This window comes from Orcinus orca, chromosome 19, assembly GCF_937001465.1.
Source record: "Orcinus orca chromosome 19, mOrcOrc1.1, whole genome shotgun sequence".
Taxonomy (NCBI): domain Eukaryota; kingdom Metazoa; phylum Chordata; class Mammalia; order Artiodactyla; family Delphinidae; genus Orcinus; species Orcinus orca.
Window position 1 is genome coordinate 19,847,949 of NC_064577.1, and position 17,016 is coordinate 19,864,964.

The window sequence follows — 17,016 nt, forward strand, 5'->3', positions numbered from 1 at the left end:
ACTTGTCACATGAGTGATCTTGGCCTGTGGCCTCTGTGACCGGCTCCCAGGGGCGCCTTGGTGCGGGCAGGAGCCTGCACGGCCCGCCTGCTCGCTGCTCGCCCTCATTCAGGAGCGACTTGGGGGGCTCGGGGGCTGTCCTCGCTCCCTTCTGCCCCCGCAGGACTTCAGCCCGCCAGGTGACTTCTTCCCAAGGTCAGGCCCACATTTGCTGTCGCCCACCCCTCCTCTGTTCTGTTGCACAGACCTGGGCGCGGAGAGCGTCAGTGGCACCCTGAGCTCGCTCCAGCAGTGTCATCCCCGGGACGGCTTTGACATGTTCGCCCAGACCAGAGGGAGCTCCTCGGCTGAGCAGCGCAAGACGTATGTGGGGACCCTCCCGGGGGCTCTCAGACCCTGGCCTGGGCCCGCGGCCAGCACAAAGGGGCCTTTTATTCACTGGGGTTCGGTTGCCGGGACCTGGCAGTAGACACAGCTGTTGAGTGGAGGCCAGCACCCTGAGCCGGGCGGCCATGCGGGTTCCTGCCACCTGCTCCCCTGCTCTCCCTGCCCCCGCGCTGCTGCCGCCTCAGAAACTTCATCTGTAGGAGGAGCTGGGGGCACAGGGTGGGGCAGGCAGGCACCGAGTTGGTTCCTCGCCCCTGGGGTGCGAGCAGCGTCTTTCCTGACAGCGGCTTTGGCCAAGATGAGCCCTGTGGAATTAGGGGAGTTGATTCCAAAACACACAGCCCCCTGCATCTCCCTGGAACCTGCTTTGAGCTTTCTGTTCAGCCTTTGACCACCTCCCCCGGGACCCAGCATCTTGACGCATCCAGCTCTTTGAGTCCCGTACTCAGGACTCAGCAGGTTGACCAGAAGCCCAGGGCCCCAGGCACCTTTTAGCTGCTTTCAAAATGGATACAGCAAAAGAAGTCGGGGAGCAGAAGAAGACAACCCCGCAATGAGTGACAGACCCTCACCCCAGACCGGGAGACCACCTTCCTTGTCAGATGCCACTGAGGCTGCTGCTTTTTTATTAATATTATTTTATTTATTTATTTATTTAGGCTGTGTTGGGTCTTCGTTGATGTGCGTGGACTTTCTCTAGTTGCAGCGAGCGGGGGCTACTCTTCGTTGCGGTGCACGGGTTTCTCGTTGCGGTGCTTCTCTTGCTGTGAAGCACGGGCTCTAGGCGCGCAGGCTCAGTAGCTGTGGCTCGCAGGCTCTAGAGCGCAGGCTCAGTAGTTGTGGCGCACGGGCTTAGTTGCTTCACGGCATGTGGGATCTTCCCGGACCAGGACTCGAACCCATGTTCTCTGCATTGGCAGGAGGATTCTTAACCGCTGCGCCAGCAGGGAAGCCAAGGCCGCTGCTTTTAAAATGAGAATTGTGACCCCTTTGCTTGTATCCAGCCTCTCCCTCTAAGCAGTTCCGGGCCCTCTGGCACCCTGTCCTTGAGCTTTGCAGATGCCTCTAGTGTTACTTAACAGAGGGAAATGGAGGTGGTGCAGAGTCCCAGACCCAGAGGGAGCGAGTGGCTGGGCTGTGCTTGAACCCAGGCCTCCTGGCTTCAGCTGCGGCCAGACCACGACCTAAAGCCGAGGCCTCTGAGTACTCGTGAGGAAGGTGCCGAAGATGGAGGGTGATTGCAGGTCACCACCCCCCCGTCCCCCGTGACCACTCTGCTTGTGCTGCTTCGTCCCCAGGGCCACCTACGAGGACCCCCAGGCCGTCGGAGTAATTGCTTCTGCGGTAGACGGTCGGAAACAGAACCCCGAAGTGGTAGGTCTCTCGCCCTGTTTTTCTGCCTGGGGGAAAAGCAGGGCTGTCTGGTAAAGCCAGCTGGAGAGTTAGGCAGAGCTGGCGGCGCGGAGGGCAGACTGGGGTGAGCCATGTCAGCTCCTGAGTGCCCCCCACCCGTGGGGACGCCCATATCTGGACACCCAGGAGGAGACAGGCCCAGAGAGGCAGAGATGTGCGGAGGGCACTCCGCGAGCCACCTTGGGCGGGGCTGCACCCCGGTGGGGTCTGATGGGGAGCCTCTGCTGTCCCCCATGGTGGCTCTAAGCTCTCAGGGCGCAGGGCTCCTGTGGCCAGAGAGGGTCTCTCCCCAAAGGTTGCAGTGCCCTGGGGTGGGCGGCTCTCTGACAGAAGGGAAGTGGAGGCCTGGGCCTGTCCCTGCAGGCCTGCCCTCAGAAGGTGGCTGGTGGGGCTGGCTTGGGGAGGGGGCTGGAGTGGGGGAGCAGCGCTGAGGGCAGAGGTGCTCGGAGGTGAAGGAGGGGCTTCTGTGATTTCTGGGAGATCGCAGTGCCCGGAAGGAAAAGGTTTGTGCCTCCATGCTTCTCGTGAGGTGGTTCCCTTCTCGCCTGAGAAATGTGTGTGGCCACGAGCGAATGAATGTGTGTGTGTGTGGGGGGTGGCGTTGGGGGGACAGTGGCCCCAGAACAGCCGCCCCCTGGCCCGCCCCATCCCGGGCTACAAAGGGGCAGCGCTCATCTGTCCACTGGAGGGGAGCCTGGCTTCCCAAACACCAGCCCTTGGCCTCCCGCAGCCCCTGTCCAAGTGGCCCGGGCAGGCGGCAGTGCTGAGGCCTGGCGTCCCCAAGAAAGCTCATAGCCTGGTCCCCATGTCCCTCCCGGCTCAGCCAGCTTGTTGAGGGCCGTGCGTCCCTCTGCACCAGCCACCAGGGGGCGCAGAAGAGCCACCCAGGCTGCGGCTCTCAGTGCCCCGCCCCCCGCAGAACCCCTGAGGCCGGGACTGTGCCGTGGCCCAGTGGTCCTGTTGCTGAGGACGGCCCCCACCCCAACTCAGGGCACCAGGGAGCCAGTAAGGCCGGCCCATCCTCCTGGCCCAGCTGGCCAGGCCGGCCCGGTCAGCTCTCCACTCTGCCTCCAGGGCCTGCCCCGCCAAGGCCAGGAGTGCCCTTCTGCCACTGCCTCTGCCAGTGCCCGGGGTCCAAGCACAGGAATGCAGCCAGCTCCCTGCCTTTCACCCCGGGTGCCTGGCCTGCCTCCTGTTTTCAACATTTCCACCTGCAGCAGGCAGGCTGCTCCTCGTGTGCCCTGCTCGATGGGGTGATGCAGGGAGCAGGGTTCGTGTGGGCCGTGTGTGTGTGTGTGTGTGTGTGTGTGTGTGTGTGCACGCGCCTGTCTGTGGGTGTGTCTTTGTATCTGTGCACACACACTTATATGCATCTTCAGGCCTGTACTTCGGGTCATGGTGTTCCATATCCTAAACAGTGCTGCCCTGGAAATGAAACCTGGGCCATGGGAGAAATTGAGAACACGGTAACGGAGAAAAAACTGTGTAGCCACACCTTCACGGTACAGCCACACCAGTAGTTCTAACTTTAAATACTTTCATCACTTAGAAAAGGCAATATCCCCAAATTCATCATTCACATTCAGAGTTTGGAAAAAGAACGCCGCAGGTAACTGAGGAGGAAAAAGATAACGAAAGTAGAGATGATTGTGCAAAAGCTGGTTCTGTGAAGCCACCCCTCAGTGACCCTGAGAGCCTAGGCGGAGGGCAGCCCCGGCCGGCCTTCTGCGGCCCCAGGGGCGTGGGAACAGGGGTTCAAGTGCGTGTTACCCTCTTGGGGTGCCTGTTACTAAACGCCTCTTCTTTTATCCAGGAGGTAAGGGCATGTTTGGGGGGTGGGCCGCTGGGTCCCAGCTCCTCAGGTGACGGGGCACCAGCTCTGACAGTGGCTTTTCTGTTTCCATGACATGTGCTATTGGCTTCTTTACCACGGGTCTTGCTGTGACTTTCCTTTCTGGGACTTTTCTGTCCTCGGCCCAGAAGAGAGGTAAAGGTGGGGACTCTGACCTGGAGCCCATAGACAGCTGGCTCATAGCCCAAGGAATGGTGAGAGGTCACCAGCCGCGCTGAGCCCCTTGTCCCCCCACCACCACCACCCTCGGCGCTTCCCTCTGTCTTCTCGCGGGTGCCCAGTCTTCCCCTCCTGTCTGTCTCCTTAAGCTGCAGACTTCCAGCCCCAGAAACTCCATCTCTGGTTTTCTGTGGAGGTCCGGGCGTTTGCAGGAGTGAGGGGAGGGCCCTTTCCCTCCTTCTACCGTTTCTGGAGCTCTGGGCAGTATTCACTTTTCCAGGATGAGCACAAGTTACTGTGGCCTCTGCTTGGGAGGGGATGTTTCTGAGAGGACAGGCTCAAAGCATCTGACTGGGCAGAGAACGCCGCCCAGCCTGTGAATGTGGCAGTCTAGGCCGATGGGGTTTCGTCCTGTAATTGTTTGTGCCCACTGTGCCCCCGGAAGGATCTGAGACCTCCTAAAGAAACACAAACGCTACTGGAACGGAATAAGAAGATGTGGGGATCATACACGCAGTCAGCCTCAGGAAGTAGGGTGTCCATGGCTCCAAGACCCGGCAGGATCCCTCCTGCCTCGTGATCAGGTGGCCCCGAGTCTGTGCACAGAGAGGTCACTTGCTGCAGGCTGCCTGCGGTGCAGGGACGATTTCACCTCTGAGACCGGGGTCTGTGCATGGTGGAGCCTGAGCGGGAGACCTAGACACACCGGGAGGAAGCCGAACTGACCCCTTGGGGCCGGGCCAGCCTGGGGCCCGGGGAGGGCTCTTCAGGCTGGGCCAGCATGCCCGAGCCTGCGGGCAGCACAGGGTCACCTGCTAAGCAAGTGTGACTAGCTCTCGAGGACACGGGCCAAAGGGCTGTGAGAGCCGGGGGCCAGGCTGTCTGCCCGCCCAGCTGGGAGCTGGCGACCCAGCACAGCCGCGCTCGGGGGGCCGTCTCCCTCCACCTGCCGGCAGCCCGTCCTGCTTGCTGCACCAGCCCCCGAGGCCCTTCTTAGGGACATGGGCTAGCCCGGCCCCTTGTTTGCTTCTGTGGGGACAAGCAGGGGCTCTGGCCCACACGTGCGGGTGGCCTTAGAGCAGCACTCCTGGAGACCACGTCCACTCCACTGTCCAAATTGGGAGGATCCAGCTGTGTGTCCTTGTGCCTATTAGTCCTGCAAAAAATGATACTGCCCACACAGCCGCCCCGCGTGTGGCTTGGTAGCCGGTGGTGGCACCCACCCCTGCCCGGCCCCACCTAGAGCTCCAGTCTCCGACTTCAGAAACAAGCCCGACTAACAGCTAACCCTGTGTCTCACCTGCCCGACTGCAGTGTTTTGTTTTGTTTTCTTTTAAACAGCGTATATTAATTGCTTTGCCTCATTTCCCATAGCATAGAAACCCTGAGTCTTTCCAAACCTGCCAAGTACAAATTCTTTACTTGGAAACTTTTTGTACTATTGAGCGAGACCAAAGGGCCTGTAGACTGAGCCTCAGGTTGGGGAGGTGGCAGGAGGACTGTCGGGGGGCAAGAGCCCCTGGAAGCATTGCACCCGAGCGCAGCACTTGGTCCGGCCGCGTTGGAAGTGGTGCTGGTTTCCTTGCGGGGAGGCGTGTCGGGCATCCAGGTCCAGCACCAGGTCCGTTACCGTGGAGGAGAGCCCCAAGAACCTTCTCGAGCAGCCTGCCCGGGGACGGCGGTGCTCTTGCCTCTCCCGGCGGCAGTCGGAGGCCTGTCACCCACACGCAGGGTGCAGCCAGGATAGGTGAAAGAGTAGGAGTCGCAGCAGGAACCCAAAGAGGTTAGAGAAAAGTCTGCCGCTGCCCAGGCCCAGGCTTGGGGCGGGGCCCCCTACGCAGACCGGGCAGTGCCTTTCCCCTTTGAGCCGGTGACCCTCCCGCCCACACGCAGGGCTGCCCGTCTGAGCCCAGGCTGGCCCACCCCTGCCACGTCCACGGCTGCCCTCCGCATCCAGCGCCTCAGCCAGCCAGCCCCGTCCGGCCATCCTCGGAGCTAGGGAGTTTGGGCGGCCGGTCTGTATCCAAGGGTGTACCCACACGCGCTCCCTTTATTTTTTTCTCGTTGCATCTGTTTCCCTTTCTGTCTCCTTCCTCCAACTCACACTCTGGCAGCCCCCTTGCCCGGGAGGTGCTCACCCCAGGGCGTGTGAGAGCCCAGGTCGCTCAGGGTGAGAACGCTGAGGCCTCTCTGGCCTGGGGATGTGCCCGCAGCTGGAGCGGTGACAGAGCAGCTCCTGTTTGCAGGGCAGCGCAAGTGTCTACTGTGTCTGAAGCACCTGGTTTTGGGGCAGCTTTGCCGCGCTCCTGGCGCCGTGCTCCCCCATCGATTCCCAGGCAGGCGGCTCGTGAGCCCAGGCTGCATCCAGCCTGGCAGGGCGGCCCATCCCCCCGTCACGTGAGCTATCCTGTCACCCACACCCAACTCCACGTGATGCATGCCCTCGGCCAGCGCCTCTCAGTCAGGGCTCAGGCCCCACGGCTCCGGCATCCCTGGGTTTCTGAGTTAGAAACGGAAGCACCCGACTAGAACTGAAGGGCTCTGGGGTCGTGAGTGGCGGAAGACGTCGCCCCATTTCACAGACGAGGCTGAGGCCCCAGACCTGGGGCTTCTTGGGGCCCCGGAGGTGGGGAGCTCCTGGAAGGGAGCAAGTCCACCCCTGACTTGTGGGTGGCAGGCTTGTTTTGAGGGGTGAGGAGCTTCTCATGTGTCAGTGTTTATTTTCTGAGCGTGCTGGCTCTCAAGATCGGTCCAGAGGAGAAAACTGAGGCGCTATCCCTGCCCCCGAGGGACCAATTCTGAACAGTAACAAAAAAGTTACGAGCAAAACCTGAAGGCCTAAGGCGCATGACAACTTAATGTCTTTTTTCAAGCTTTGCGACCCGAGGAATCCCCACTCCTCCTGGGCGGGCCGAGGCTGGTGGGTTGGCGGGTTTCTCCCTGGAGACACACTGACTTCCCACGCTTGGTCCTGGGGATTTGGCGGTGTGGCACGAGTCCTCCCCGAGGCTGGGCGTCCTGGCTTAGAAGCATCATGATAACGAAAATTGGCATCTCCTGTCATGGGAACGTGTCGGGCAGAAGCCCCGTCAGCAGGCGTAAGACTGGCCGGTCGCACCCTGGACGCCGCTGGTCCCTGCTCCGTGGGGAGGGAAGTCGGCTCCAGGTGCTGCCAGCAGCCCCTTGGCGTCCTGCCCGGAGGGAGGACCATGTGTTCCTTGTCACCATGAGTCATTTCAGGGTGGTTTGAACTCCTTGGTATTTTTTCATTTCAACATTCTTAAGTCCCCAGTAGGTCAAAGAAATTAAATGGCAACATAGGCAGAATCTCCCTCATCTGATCGAGGTTGGCCTGAGCCGCTCTGAGACACATGTGGAAGCCAGAGGAGGGTCTGCCGGCCCGGCTGTGTGACGTTGGGGCGAACCCAGCTACAGACACAGTGCCCGCAGTTTTTCTAGAAATAGCGAGCTTGTGAGTGAGTTCTAGGAGGTACCTCCCAGACCCAGCCAAGGTGAGGATGCAGGTCACCTCGGTCAAGGGCCATCCTCTCGTTTATCTAGTCTGGGAGCCAACATTTCATTAACGTGGCTTCGAAGGGGTTAAAGGTTCCTTTTCCTTCTTATCATACGATCATTTGATTATGTCTGACAGCAGCTTAAGTATTTCTAGCCAGATAGATTTTCAGGCCCTTGGCATGGGTGGCCCAGGCGTGGACAGGGCCCAGGCACCAGAGGGGTGCCCTCCTTTGCTCGGGACCCTGGTCCCCCTTCCCAACCGCTCCCCTGCTCCCCCCGTCCCCCCCCCCGACTCCCCTGCTTTCAGTTGCACTTCTTTTCTTTGTTGCTGGGGCCACAGACAGCCATTGGAAGCTGGGAGGAAAGGGTGGGATGGGAGGAGGCTGCGGCATTCAGGCCGCTTCCTGATTTTTCCACCAAAGGGACACAAAGACAACCAAAGCCTGCGGTCCCTTTTGTCCTCAAAGCCCTTGCTTTGGCCTGTGTCTGCTGGTGGAGGAATGTGCGGGGCTGCTGTGGGCCAGGCCACACCCAGGCCTGGGTGCCCTTCCCACTCAGAAATGCCCCAGGACACCATCCTTTCAGTGAGCGAGCCTGGACCACCTGCCCCCTGCCCCGCCCTGGGCGGACGGCCACATGGCCTCCCCGTCCTGTCGGGGCCGGGACTGTCGCAGGCGGAGGGGCTCCACACCGGCCTGCAGGCCGGCGCCCCAGGGCTGAGAGGCAGACACGCTAGTCAAAAAGTTATCCACTGAAGAACGCGTACTGCGCCTCCCTCCCCACCGCGTCCCGTCCCGTCCCGTCGCTAGCCCTGCTTCCTAGAGCTGCTGCTTCCCTCACCTGCCGTTTCCCACGTGGCTGCCTGCGTGCCCGCCCGCCTGCTGCGCCAACGTGTTCTGCTCTGTGTACGTCTGGCTCCGTCGGGCTGCTTGGGTTGACGTGTCCGCTGTTCTGTCTCCCCTGCCTGGCCGCGGGCTGCCTGGCCGCTGCCTGCCGCTTCCATAGATCCCCGTGGTGCAGCCGTCTGTCATGGACGACATTGAGGTGTGGCTCAGGACCGACCTGGTGAGACTCGACTTTTCTATCTCGTGTGGGGAGTGGCGAGGCCCAGGCGCCTCTGAGGACAGGAGGCCTGGGGGCCGGCGCGGGGCCGCTCCCTGGGGAGGTGGAGGAGGGGAGGCTGGGCAGGCGCCCCCCAGGGTCCGCACCTGCTCGGCGGGCCACGCCGCCCCCAAGACGCACACTGACTTTTCCCAGTTACTGCGGTTTCAGGTGTGTGTGTGCTTGGGTTCTTTTGGTTTGGGGTTTTTGTACGCTTTTTAATTTATATTTTTATTTATTTTTTTTTTGGTTTTCATTTTTTTCTTTTAATTGTGAAATTTACACAGACATGAGTTGGTGTTTGTTTTTTAATTCACTCTCATCCCCCTTCCCCAGCATCTCCTGGTATCTTGGATTTAATGGTTCCAGGGACCATTGTCTTTATCCCCAGAGATGGGCAGGAAGGTTAGGACATCGTGCAGCTGGCAAGGGCAGCCGGTCCGAGAGGGGAGGGCTGTGCTGGCTGGTCCCCCGCTGCCCCCCGCCAAGCACTCTCACCACCACCCCCAGCCCCCCACCCCCGGGGCTGGTGAAGAAATGCACCCTGGGAGGGGAGGTGTTTGTCCATGGTCATGGCTGGTGGGACTCTCCCCATGACCTGAGGACAACTCGTTCTTGCTTCTCGCTGCCTCCCCTCAGGACACCCCCCCACCTAGGACGGCAGACCTCAGCCCCCAGGACGGGCCTCCTGCCGCTCCGGGCCAGCCCCCAACCCCCCCACCAAAGCCGGGCTTCCCGGAGACTCGGGTGCCATGCCAGGGGAGGAGGGGCCCCCCCATTACGCCTTTCCCAGGGAATGCCCGGAAAGCAACAGCTCCCATCGCAGAGCAGGCAGGCTGGGGCCCCCACCTCACGGGGGGCACCCGCGCTCGAGGGCCAGGGACCTCCCAGCCAGCCGCGCAGCAGGTCAGGGGCAGAGCCAGGAAGGAAGCCCGGGCCGTGTCTGCTTCCCCATCACTGTGCAGAGTTCCCAGTGGCCCCCACGTTCCGCACAGAATTGACCCCCCAGAGCCTCCCCAGTGACAGCATCGGGGCGCAGGAGGACGCTGCCAGAGCGCCGCAGGGTCCGGCCCCGTGCTTCCAGGCCTCACGCGGTTCCCAGCTGCTGGCGTGGCCGTGACCTCCCAGCGCCCTGTGGCTGCCCGCGAGGGGACGCCCAGTGGAGGAGTGCCCGGGGCCCTGGCTGCCTGAGGCGCAGCCTCCTCCTGGCCGCCCTGCAGGCCTGCCCCGCGGCTCAGCCGGAGAACGAACCTGCACCTTTTAGAATTTTTGCTTTCTGACCCTTCTGGGGGATCAAAACCTAGAACCTACTATTTTTGTTTTTACTTTTTAAAAACAAAGTTTCTGCGTCTGTGATTAAGACGAGAGCAGTGCTTTGCTCTTACAGAACTTGGGGGGACGGGAAGTAGGAAGTTTTGCTCGGGTGCCGCCCTGGGGTGGCCGAGGGCGGGGAGCGGCAGCAGGGTGGGCGGGTCCTAATGCCCTCTCTCTGCTCTCCCACAGAAGGGCGACGACCTGGAGGAGGGCGTCACGAGCGAAGGTAGGCCTGCCCCCCACAACCCGCTGCTGCTGTGCCCGCCCCAGGCTCTGGGAGCCCCCCCGCCCTCCGCCATGCCGCCTGGGCGGGCCTCCCCTGCGGGCTCCTGGGCTGTGTCCCACCCAGGCCTTGTGCTGATGAGGGAGGTGCTGCAGCTGGTGAACAGTAGGCACAGTTGCCTGCACTGCTGACCAGTTTGCCCCCGCCAGATGCTCAGTGCAGCTGAAGCAAGACACATGCCATGCAGTCAGCAGGGCACGCAGGGAACCCCTGGGCCTGGCACCCTGTGGCCGCACAGCTGGGCCCCTCTGCAGGCACAGAGCCCTGCTTGGTGGGTGTGGGGGGGGTTTCCCTGCCAAGTTCAAGGAGGAACTCTCCCCTCCAGCTCCCCCTGCCCTGCCTTCTATGCTGATCTGCATGATGGAAAAGCTCCAAGTCAGTGGTGGGGCAGGAATCCTAACTGGCACCCCCCAGCCCCCCACGCCCCCACCCCGCCGGCTTGTGGCAGGCTTCCCGCTTGCCCTGGTGATGGCGGAGGAGGAAAGGGGGCGGTGCTCTGTGGGGAGCAGGTGGGCGTGGCTGTTGGAGCCTCAATACAGCTGAGCCCTTACCAGTCCCGGCCGGCCTTGTTTTGTGTTGTAGAGTTCGATAAATTCCTTGAAGAAAGGGCCAAAGCTGCCGAAATGGTTCCCAACCTCCCCTCTCCCCCAGCGGAGGCTCCGGCCCCGGCCTCAAATCCCTCCAGCCGGAAGAAGCCGGAGCAGTCGGAGGACGCCCTCTTTGCCCTGTGAGCTGTCCTGTGGTTGGGCCCCCCCACGGCAGGTCACCTCTAGCTCCCCCCATCCACACCAGGCACTGGCCACTCTTCCCATCCCCAGCCCTCACCTGGTCCTGCGCTGCTGTGTCTCCATGGAAACGCCACTGTGTTTGCTCCCAGGCCTCCCGCTAGTCAGGACCAGCTTTAGCCACCCTCTCTGTGGGCGGCGGGACAGCGTTGCTGTAGCCACAGCCCCTCAACTTCTGCTCTTCCTGCCCACCAGCTCCCTCTGCCTGTTCCTTCCCAGGAAGAGCCCACAGCTGGTCCAGCACCGGGCAGGGCAGTCCCTTTGGGTCTGGTCCTGAGCGGTTCCTCTGGTCACCTGCACACAGAGAAGGGGCTCAGGCCCCAGCCCCTTGCCCGGCGTGCCCCTGCCCAGCTCAGCGGGCCTCTCCTGCCCTCCCGTGACCCCCTGTGCCCCAGAGAGGGCAGGTCTGCACCTGCGGGCTTGGTCGCCCTCCTGGACCGTTGCTGCCTGATGAGTGTCGGCACCTTAGAAGGCTCTGTGGATGCCCACGGGTGGTGTCTCTCACCCGCCATCTGCTTGACCCTTTCTTCATACTCAGCTGCTCGCCCAGACCCACGTCCAAGCTGGCTCAGCAGCCGAGCCTGGGACCAAGGGCTCCCCCGCGGGCCTGCATGCTCCTGGTGTGGGCAGAGCCATGGGCTGTCAGGAGGGCAGCTCGCAGCCCTGGCCGGTCAGCTCTTGCAGAGATAACTCTACTGTCTCCAAGCTGCCCCTGTGCACCACGGGCCCTGTGGCCGCCCCACCTGTGGGGGGGCCTGCACAGTGCGGGCTGGCTCTGGCCAGCTGGGGAGAGCTCTGCACGTTGGTGAATGTGCTTCGGCCTGGTCTGCGGCAGCCTCCACGCCTCCGCCTCCAGGGCCCAGCAGCAGGCGGTGTTGCATCCCAGGCGAGATCCCAGTGGCCGAAGGCCCCTGCACTCTACTGGGCAGGGCCTCAGCCTTCCCTGCAGACTGTCCTGAAGCCTGACCTCCTCCCACCCCAGACCCGGCGCCCAACCAACCTAGGAGGGGCTGGTGACACCCACTCCTGTCTTGGGTCCTTGCTGGTATCTCGGGCCATGGGCAGGGCACTAGCCGCTCGGCCCAAGCCCGGTCCAGCCTGAGCCGCCCTGTGCTGTGGCCCAGAAGAGCGAACACACTGCTGCCGCGGCTTCCACCAGCCTGTGAGCCCTGGTCCAGATCAGCGTTCCAGCACGCGCGGCCTGGGCGTCGGGGCAAGGCCTGGCAGGGCCACCTGGTGGGCCTGGCCCGTGGTGTGGTCAGCCCTTCCCACCTGGCAGCCCAAGCAGGGAGAAGAGGCTGGGCCTGACACAGGCCGGGATCAGTGCTGCCGTGGGCTCCAGCGGGAGCGTTTAGGACGGGGCTGGAGGGCTGTGCGGGGCACCAGCAGGAGCAGGTGTGGGGGAAAGCGGGGTGCTGCCCGTCTGGGACCCACACCCAGCCTGGCACCCTCACCCAGCTTGGCACCCTGCAGCTTCCTCTGGAGAGGAGGCCTGGGGTCCGGCTGGGGCTGTCACACTCCAGTTCCTCAGAGGGCTCTCAGGAAGTCCCCACCACAGAGCTGGGCCAGCCTGCCTGCACCCCGCCCAGCCCCGACCCTCAGACAGCTGCACCCCTCTCCTCGGCGTTTCCAAGGGCGAGGCCCCGAGGCCGGCGTGGATGCTGAGCGTGTGAAGTTGGCCGACTTGAGCTGCACAGAAGGTGGCTGGGTGGCCTGGTTGTCCCTGGCGACCCTAGCTGGTATCCCCGGGCCTTGGGCGCAGCCTGGGGAGCATGTCTGTGTGGGGGCGGGGGACAGTGGGCCTCGGGTGGCCAGTCCAACGGGAGCTGCAGCAGCCAGGCCCAGCGTCCGCTGAGGGAGGAGCCGGCCTTCCACCCGGCGAAGCAGGGAGCCCAGGGGTCTCCCGATGGAGGGTGAAGTGGAGACGTACCTGCCCAGGGAGGCCCCGCAAAGCCGCCCCCCAGCCCCAGCTGCTCAGCCAGGCACAGCTGAGAGAGGTGGGGCCGCCGGGGCGGCGGGTGGTGGTGGCCTCGCTGGCCGTCCCAGCTGGAGCTGACCCTCTGCTCACCCATCAGGTCACAGCAGGCTGCCCCAGCCGTAGGCCGGCCTGGGAAGCAGGTGCCCGGGGCGGTGCTGCTCTACCCTTCCTGTCCTGAGCCCTAGGCGCCCTGGGCCCCTCCCACTGGCTCCCTTCCGCCTGGGGGGCACGGCGCTCGGGAAGGGAAGCTGGCCAGAGCCTTCCGCCCTGGGGAGTGGGACCCCCCGAGCCAGCAGCCTCTCCACCAGTGTTAGACATCACAGATACAGTATGTACTTAATTACACTACATTATTGCTGGGATTCCTTATAAGCACTAATTATACCTGATTATAGGTTAAAATATTTATTTTGTCAAGATATTTTCTTGGGGATGTGTGTAACCTTTTCTGTGTTGTGTGCTGAGATGTGAAAACTAACCCTCTGCTCCTGCCTTTCTGGCCAGTGGGCAGCAGCTAATGGCACTAAGTGCAGTGCGACCCGGGCACCGGCGGGCCTTTGGCCAGCCTGCCCCAGAGCAGCCTCTGCCCGGGACCCCCAGGCACCGTGCAGGCCGACTGGCCCAGGGGACACGTGAGCAACTGGCTTATCAGCACGCGCGGGACAAGGGCCGCAGAGCTGCAGCAGCTCGTTGCTGGCCGGGCCAGAGGGCAAGGTGGCCGTCTGTCCTCCTGTCTCTCTGTCAGCCCCCTCAGTGTGAGCGACCGTGCTGTCTGCCCTGGGCCACGCTGCCTTGGCTCGCTGCCCTCCCCCTCCTTACCCAGGGTCCAGGGCAAGGGGCCTGGGGAGGCGTGAGGCCTGGGCCTTCCCTCAAGGCCCCAGTGGGGAGAGGGGACTGGTGGCAGCAGGCGCCCAGACTCGGCTCTTCCCGTCCCTTCCTGCTGCCACAGCCCCGCTTGCCTCCGCACGCTTCTAACTCAGTCCAGCCCAGCCTTCCGGAGGGTCCGAGGGGGCTGTGGGCTGGCGAAGGGGAAGCACCGTGGAGGGCGGCGGTGCTTTGCACTGGCTGCCGCCAGGTCCGGGCCCCTCCCCCGTCCCCGACCTGGGCAGAGCCGGCTTCACCACCCGGGCTGAGCGTGTGCACCCAGAAGACGCCCGGGGGCCCCCGCCTCTCCCAGTGCCCTGCTGCAGCCCGTGCTGTCCCTGGGGCACCCTGGGAACAGCTGTCAATCCCGGAGTCTCGCTGCGTCTCTCCAGGCACTCCTGGAGGAAGGGGGGGGTGGGGGGGATATTTATTTCCTCGAGTTTGCACTTGACTTGTGAGGGTTCTCAGGTTTGTGGTCCGGCGTCCCCCAGCCTGGCGGTCCGTCTAGAGGGGAGTCAGCGACACCAGAGCGTCTGTCCACCCACTGGCTCTCCTTCCAGACATGTCTGTCTAGTTTGGGATCTTGCATGTAAAATACTCCACAATAAACAGACTGTTGCTGTGTGATCTCTGTCAAGTCGGCGGTGACTGTCCGGAGGGCCAGCCAGATCCGACCACCTGCTTTCTCTAGGCAGCGGCGGAGTGGGCCCTGCTGGAGGGAGCAGGCAGGGAAGCTCGCCACCACACTCGGCCCCGGGCCTCGAGCAGCCCCTACCCTGGAAGGCCCCTCCCACCCCTTGCCTGTCCCTGCTTGGCCACCCTGGGGCACCGCCTGCTTTGGGGCTTTCGGTTGGAGCGGCTGTAAACCCGCCACAGCCTGCCTGACAGCTCAGACCAGGGGCCGGGGTTCTTCCTCCATCTCTTACTGGGTCCCAGGAGCATCCAGGCCTGAGCCACCTCCTCAGCGCCCTCCGCTGGGCTCCCCGAGCGTGGCTGGCTGCTGGATTGGAGAGCCACTCCTCCCCTTTTCTGGGACAGCTTCACCCATTTAAAGTGTATGATTAGGGACTTCCCTGGTGGCACAGTGATTAAGAATCTGCCTGCCAATGCAGGGGACACGGGTTGGAGCCCTGGTCCGGGAAGATTCCACATGCCGCGGAGCAACGAAGCCCGTGCGCCACAACTACTGAGCCTGCGCTCTAGAGCCCGTGAGCTGCAACTACTGAGTCTGTGTGCCACAACTACTGAAGCCCTCGTGCCACAACTGCTGAGCCCACAAGCCACAACTACTGAGCCCACGTGTCACAACTACTGAAGCCCTTGCACCTAGCGCCCGTGCTCTGCAACAAGAGAAGCCATCGCCATGAGAAGCCCGCACACCGCAACAAAGAGTAGCCCCCACTCGCCACAACCAGAGAAAAGCCCGCGTGCAGCAATGAAAACCCAACGCAGCCAGTAAATAAATAAATTAATTAATAAAATAAAATAAAATAGAAAAGCCACCGCCATGAGAAGCCCGCGCACCGCAGCAGAGTAGCCCCCTGCTCGCCACAACCAGAGAAAAGCCTGCGTGCACCAACGAAGACCCAACGCAGCCAATAAATAAATAAATAAATAAATAAGAGAAGCCACCGCCATGAGAAGCCCGTGCACTGCAACGAAGAGTAGCCCGCCCCCGCTCGCCACAACCAGAGAAAAGCCCACATGCAGCAGCGAAGGCCCAACGCAGCCAAAAATGAATAAATTTATAAAAAAAATAAAATAATAAAGTATGATCAGGTAGTTTTTAGCACATTCAGAGTTGTGCGACCCTCACCACAATTTTAGACCATCTTCATCACCCCCAAAAGAACCCCCTACTCTTTAGCAGTTACCCCCCTCAGCCCCCTATCCCTTTTAAAAAGGGTTCGCGTCTCCTCTCCTGTGCTGGGAGCTGGGCACTGCTGCAGGCAGTGGTCCTCTGGGAAGCAGGCCTCTCCCTGAGGCTCAGGGGCCGTGGGGGGCCTATGCCTTCTCCAGGTGGCTTAGGGGAGGTGGGGAGCCCTTTAATCCCTTCACCTCCCAGGGTTCAAGGATGCATCTCAAGTGGGATGGACTCATCAAGCCCCCAGGTGAGCCTGGAATAAATGCGGAGACATCTGCCCGCGTCTCATGCAGGTGACAAGACCGAGGCCCGGACGTTTTGCCTGGGATCAGCAGCAGAACCCCCTCAAGCTCAGCCCTTGGACCTCCCAGACCAGGGCTGCGGAGGAGCGGGCAGGGAGAGCACTGTCTCCGTCGCCATGGCCAGCAAGGGAACCGCCCCCTGCCCCCCACACCAGGCCTTCTGGGAGGGCAGCTCAGGAGGGGGCTGCCATGCCTGCTGATAGGAGACTGGGGCCACGTTCAGACCTCCGCCAGCTCAGGTGGGCCTCAGTTGGAGTGAGAGAGAGGCCCTGCGCCCGGGGAGTCTGGGAGCGGCTTCTGAAGTGTGGGCCCCCATCCCTGTGAATGGAAGGCATGTCCCCTGTGTAGTCTTTCTACAACCACCCCTCTTGCAAGGAAAGGTTCTCTTTGGGGTCCTGAGGGGCTGGGTGGGCAGACAAGAGGACTTGAACAGGCACGACTCACCCAGAAATACCGTTTGCTGCAGAGGAGCCCCTGCCAGCTCTTGCTGGGTGGACTTCAGAGGGTCTGTGCAGGGGGTCCAGGCCCTCAGCACCAGGGAGTCCATGGGACGTGCCATTCCCTCCCCACCCCCGCCTGGGGCTGCAGGCCTGGGGCAGGTCCCTGAGCTCTGGATGATGAGAAATGGGGTCGTGGTTAGTTAACCCAATGCCTCCAGGGCCCTGCCTGGGTGGACCCCAGGGATGGAGGGGACTGGGGAAGCTCACAGGCCATTGTAGTCTGCTGTTGCCAGATTGTCCCATTTTTCAAGAAAAGCCAGGGATCCAGCCTTCAGATGAAATGTACATTTGACAGTGGACTCAAAATCAGAACCCGTGTATACTTGGACGTGGCCCATGGGTGTCAGCTGATGCCTCACTCTCCATGTCTGTAAGGCCCACCCCTCACTGTGCTGCAGACCTCGGGGTTCAAGCAGCTCTTCTGTGGAGGGTTTACTGCCAGAGAGGCTCAGAGAGAGCTAGAAATGACTTGCACAGCGCACAGTAGAGGGCAAGCTGGCATGAGAACACAAGGTCATCTAGGACCAGAATCATCCATGTCAAGGGCCATGTGGTTCCATTATGTCTGATGCGGGGGTGGGGGGAACCCAAGGCTCCCTGCTGGCTCTGTGCAGCCTCGGCCACGGCTGGGCAGGTCCCAGCTCGGCTGCTGCAGAATGAAGGACAAACGGGCAGGTGGGTGGCAAGGGGGCTCCAGG

The 17,016-nt window shown here is 62.2% G+C and overlaps 1 protein-coding gene across 7 annotated transcripts in view; it reads left to right on the forward strand.

Annotated features, from left to right (window-relative positions):
* TOM1L2 (target of myb1 like 2 membrane trafficking protein) overlaps window positions 1-14,266 on the forward strand; it is an 83,083-nt gene extending 68,817 nt beyond the window's left edge. For 2 of the 7 annotated variants that reach the window (XM_033422683.2, XM_049701991.1), the window contains 4 exons: window positions 246-363; window positions 1,686-1,761; window positions 3,781-3,846; window positions 8,333-9,908. In XM_033422683.2, the coding sequence (XP_033278574.1) occupies window positions 246-363; window positions 1,686-1,761; window positions 3,781-3,846; window positions 8,333-8,650 (578 nt within the window). In that variant the 3' untranslated portion in view covers window positions 8,651-9,908. Of the gene's footprint in view, window positions 1-245; window positions 364-1,685; window positions 1,762-3,756; window positions 3,847-8,332; window positions 9,909-9,931; window positions 9,969-10,607 lie in introns of those variants that run through there. The other 5 variants (XM_049701990.1, XM_033422690.2, XM_004266774.4 and 2 more) reach the window with 5 other exon arrangements.
* The last annotated feature ends 2,750 nt before the right edge of the window (window positions 14,267-17,016 follow it).